Source organism: Penaeus monodon, chromosome 7 (assembly GCF_015228065.2).
Source record: "Penaeus monodon isolate SGIC_2016 chromosome 7, NSTDA_Pmon_1, whole genome shotgun sequence".
Classification (NCBI taxonomy): Eukaryota; Metazoa; Arthropoda; class Malacostraca; order Decapoda; family Penaeidae; genus Penaeus; species Penaeus monodon.
The window spans coordinates 4990440-4995439 of NC_051392.1; the positions used below are offsets into that span (position 1 = coordinate 4990440).

At 38.9% G+C, this 5000-nt stretch overlaps 1 protein-coding gene across 2 annotated transcripts in view; it reads right to left on the minus strand.

Annotated features, from left to right (window-relative positions):
• Positions 1 to 2271: 2271 nt before the first annotated feature.
• The window catches only part of LOC119574992 (olfactory receptor 3-like), a 12767-nt gene continuing 10038 nt past the window's right edge, over positions 2272 to 5000 (minus strand). Inside the window, exons 3-5 of one of the 2 annotated variants that reach the window (XM_037922299.1) lie at positions 3017 to 3135; positions 2687 to 2899; positions 2272 to 2392 (exon numbers count right to left, since the gene is read on the minus strand). In XM_037922299.1, coding sequence (XP_037778227.1) covers positions 2864 to 2899; positions 3017 to 3135 — 155 coding nt within the window. In that variant the 3' untranslated portion in view covers positions 2272 to 2392; positions 2687 to 2863. Of the gene's footprint in view, positions 2393 to 2686; positions 2900 to 3016; positions 3136 to 5000 lie in introns of those variants that run through there. The other variant, XM_037922300.1, reaches the window with a different exon arrangement.

The following is a 5000-nucleotide window of genomic DNA, read 5'->3' on the forward strand; positions in this document are numbered from 1 at the left end:
AGGCTGCGCATCATTACAGCGTCACGAAAGGTGGTGTAGACATATTAAATCGTCTGTGCTCCCTCTACTTCCCTCAAAAAGTCAAGAAGGTGGACTATGAGTTGCTTCATGGGGATCTTGGACATCGCCGCCGTCAATGTGTCAGTCGTGTCTGCGAGGAAGTGCAGGAGGCAGCAAGAAGGATGGGACTCACCAGGACGACATTTGTGCTGGAAGGAGCAAGGAAAATCACGCAGCTATGGTGCGTGATGAGGCTGCGCATCAGGTCACTGAGGGAGGAGCACACGGATGCCCATCTAACAACTCTGGGGTGTCGAAGATGATGCTGTGCGGCATTCAAAGGGCCAGAGGTTGTGTAAATATGTGAGATGCCAGATCTGCCCAGCTTTGAACAGTAAAACTAGAGTGACATGCTACTCATGCCATATGCTCATCTGTTGGGAACATGAGGTTCTACTGTGCAGCAGTTGCATCTCATGTAAGTAACTACGAGGTATTCATAAATTTTATGTTTGCATATCATGGTCTAAGCATCAATCAATAAGTGGTTGCAATATAAAAGATTTCAAGTAATATTTATTATGTTTAGACTATTGAAATAGAGTTTTCAGGGAGACAGAATAGGATCTGAACATTTTCTCTTTGTAGAATCTCTCATGGTGCCAAATAAATTTTCTGTTGGCAAAGAAAGCGAATTGGGTATGATGTGCCCAAGATACCGTTCTCGGTCGAGAATTTCGAAGTTACCAATCTAGAGGCAAAGAAAACTAGGAAACTAAAGCACTTTCGTGTTTTTATTTCTTTCTTTTTCTAAGGGACCGAGGGGGAATTAATCAAAGGTTTAAAGTCTCTACTGCTGACTTATTGAGTAATAAACCTTTTGATTATAGTCTGGGTTTTGTTGACCAACAGCTCCACAGGAAACACACATAACAAAGGGGAAAGTCAGGACTCCCCACGGGCCTAATCAACCGCGAAGCCGTTCTATGCACATTATGCCTTAAAGTAAATGAGATTGAAGGGTTTTCTCGGGGTTATCTTCAAACAAGTATTTCTGAACGAAAATCTGTTTGTCCGTGTCATCAGCATTCTAACACTGCGTCTGCTAAAATCATTATTATGAAGCTAATTACATCATCTTTGTTGCTTGTAATATTAACAATAACCCATGGGAACATGAAAGAAACTATATTTCTGTATAATTTATATTTGTATATCTATACTCTGAAAAAAAGGGGACTGGAGGAGGTAAAATAACAACATTACTTCTCTTTTTTTCCCTTCTTCCTCTTCCTCCTCTATCCACTCCTCGTCCTCCTCCTCCCTCCCTTCTTTCCTCTCCCTCCTTACTTTTCTCACTCATCCCCCTTTTTATCATCATTCTCCTCCTGCTCCTTCCTTAACTCCTCCTCTTCCTCCTCCTCCACTATCACCGCCCCCCCCCCCTCCAACCTCTTCTCTCCTCCCCCTCCTTCCTCCCTTTATCGCTCACGCCTACGTCTCCCCGGAAGTAAACGTGAAGCGAAAATCGGAGTCTGCCAAGTGTTTGTCCTCCCACCGCTGGAAGGCTTCGATCTGTTCAGCGCTGAGACTTTCCTCCCATCCTCCGACTTTTCCTGAAGGAGATGAGAACGAGGTTATGGCAAAGATTATTTATCTATTTATTTAAAAAGCTATATTACCTATTTTATCACATTAATGATTTATTCAATTTTGTTTCATAGGGGGGTTATGTGGAGTTATGTCTGTGTGTGTGGAGGAGGAAGAGGTATTGATAAGGATAATTCTCCATCAGTGATTATTGTTATTGTATGTGCATATATAGCATATAACCTGTATGTTTGTATGTGTATATATAAGATATTCGAGTATATTCATATGTTCCCTCAGTCTAGGTGTCTGTTCATCAGTGTAATGATATATCTATCTATCTGCTCATCGGTTTATATATATCTGTTTATCAGTCTATTTCTGGCTATCCGTTTATATATATATATATATATATATATATATATATATATATATATATATATATATATATAAATATATATATATATATATATATATATATATATATATATATATAATATATATATATATATTCATATATACGCACACACACACACACACACACACACACACACATGTGCATGCGTGCGTGCGTGTGTGCTTGCGTGTGTGCATGCGTGCGTGCATGCGTGCGTGCGTACATGCATGTGTGTGTATCCCTATGCTTGTGCATTTCTTCTTTGACAAGAATACCTGCCTTTGTCTTCGAGGAACTGCTTGACGTAATCCTCGAAGGATCCCTTGAAGGACACTGTAGCCACCAGCTGAGTAAAGTGTAAGTAAGACACGGCCTTGTCACGGGGGTTCGGGTCACGTAGACCATCTGCCGAGGTCAAGGGTCACGAGGTTAAGAGAGATAAGCAGACTATACTGGGTATTGATTTGGACTGAAACACAGACACTATTTTCTAACGTAAAAAGGGATAATAATGATGATGGTATTGATAGCAATAGTAATGATAATGATAAATATGATAAAATATAATAACGATGATAATAAAGAAATAATAACGATAATAACAATAGTAGGGATAATGGTAATAATAATGATAAATGTATATATAAATTGACCTTTCCTTCTTGCAATCCTCATAATAACAGAGCCTTATCGACTGACTTTGGCCCCTGACGAAGCGAAGGACTTCGGCAGGAGATGGGCGAGACAAATGCGTCTTGCTGCATTGGGGTCATCCCATGGTTGACACTGCTCTCACGCGCGGGAACGGGAATTCCAGGAATGGGAATCGGGTCTCCAGAGTGCCATACTCAGTGCTAGACTGCTGGCTCCCGTGAGTCAGCATGTACACGATCTCTTGCGTCCAAGTTGTGCCTTAAAGTAAAAAGGCAAAAATGAGGAGGCCTACCTATGATAAGATTTACAATTATCAACCTTTACTTGGGACTAATTTATCGAATTTAAGTCATAATGATCAACTGTTACACGTACAATTCCCTGTTTTTCTCGTGGTGGCAGCGGCGTGGAAGAGTGTTCCCGGCCAGGAGAAATGGAGCATTGCACTGTCTTTCTCTTGTGCTTACGCAGTGTAGTAGCAGTGATTCGTGCTACTGTGGGTATGAGGAAAAAACAACAACATTAGTTTGTCATTTTCTTTCTTTATCGTAACGGATGAGAGATGATAAGGCAGATAAGGGAGGACAGTACGAACTTTTACTAACAAGGCGATAGCTCTTTTGATTTAACATTGTATACTCAAGATACAGTAAAGGAGAGAGAGAGAGAAAAAAACTATAGATAAACAAATAAATGTCAATATCTTGTTTGCCACAACTCCTCGACTAAAATTCTTTCTTTTATGATAAACCAGCAAACATTTATTCCTAATAATCATGATTGCAGATTAGGAAATTAACTTTGTACAATATTCCAAATACTTGACGATATCAAGGTTGAGAATAAGGGTTCCAGTGTCTATATTCCATCCAGTCTCAGAAAAACAAAGAAACTGGTGTGCCGAGGCAAGGTAAAATATTGCTACATAAATAAATTTTCAAACAAAAAAGAACAATTGATTATTTTATGCAACATTGGAAAACGCAAAACATATGCAAACATAAGCGATACGTGTCAATTAATTAGAATATGAAAGAGAACTGGCGAATCGGAGTATGGGCAGAGTTACCACGTACCCCTTTCCCTTTGAAAACGTACGCAACAAAGAGGTACAGACGACGGTACAGTTCACAGCAAAGGTACCATAGGATACCAACACGTAGTCGTAACATCAAGACCTATCGCACGATCAGCCAAGGCCTGACATTGAAGCCAACAGACGGTGTCCTCGGCATAACAATGTTAAAGGTTGCGTATTTTAAAAACCGAAACACTTATTTTCCGTTCCTTCAGACAAGTCTTCAACCTATGATAATTATTATGTAAAAAGAGGAGGAAGAAGAAGAAGAAGAAGAAGAAGAAGAAGAAGAAGAAGAAGAAGAAGAAGAAGAAGAAGAAGAAGAAGAAGAAGAAGAAGAAAAATGTATGTATGTATAAATAAAGTATATTTAATAAATCTGAAATTCATTTTAAATGGCACAAAAATTCGTGAAAATCAAGTAGAAAAACATAAAAGACGAAATAAAAAGTCAAATAGAGCTCGATTCGGTCATGCATTACAAAGAAAATTGAACTTAATTGTTGACTTCCTATTAAACTCAGACTTTCTAGTAATACCGATTCGTTCTAAAAACACGCGGCAACTGAAATAAAAACCAATGCAACACTTTTGGCTAATGACAATAACAACTAAACTGTTACCGCGATATAAAGAAACTATTCGGATGACATTCTTAATGTTTATCGCCATGATTACAACTAACCTAACCGTATGTAGATAAATATAATTTTCCTATATACAGAAGTATAAACACCAGCGACTGAGAGGTGTGATTAGAATGGAAGATTAGAAGGTGGTTATGCTTGTCCACATATGCCAATATTCCCGCTACTATTAGCTTTTGCAGGTGACTTAGGCCTAACATGCCGTAAGGGAAGGAGAGAGCTGTTCACCACCGGCTGAAAAGGACGTGCTCTCGACCCCTATTTTTACCGCTATTTCCTTGGTAAATCTAATTTAGAAGTTTTTTTTTTATATAAACTAAATAGAAGTATTATTCTCATGTGATCAATGCTATGAACTACATCAAAGTGTTGAATAGAGAAGACTAAATTGATTAAAGTGCAGTGCGAAAATACGTGAGTGCGGACAGTGACATGACTCGGTGAAGTAACTCTTGGTGAAGTGACTGTGTTAGTGGAGTTTTGTGCTCTAATCTAGTGTTAGGATTAACCTGCAATGCGGAAGGTGAGTGAGTTGGGTGAATACGCAAGGCATCATTCATTATACAATGTATTGAGTGCTAAGTGAAAGATAAATAAATCACAATGTAGTTATTTCCTGCATTTATGTCTCCAC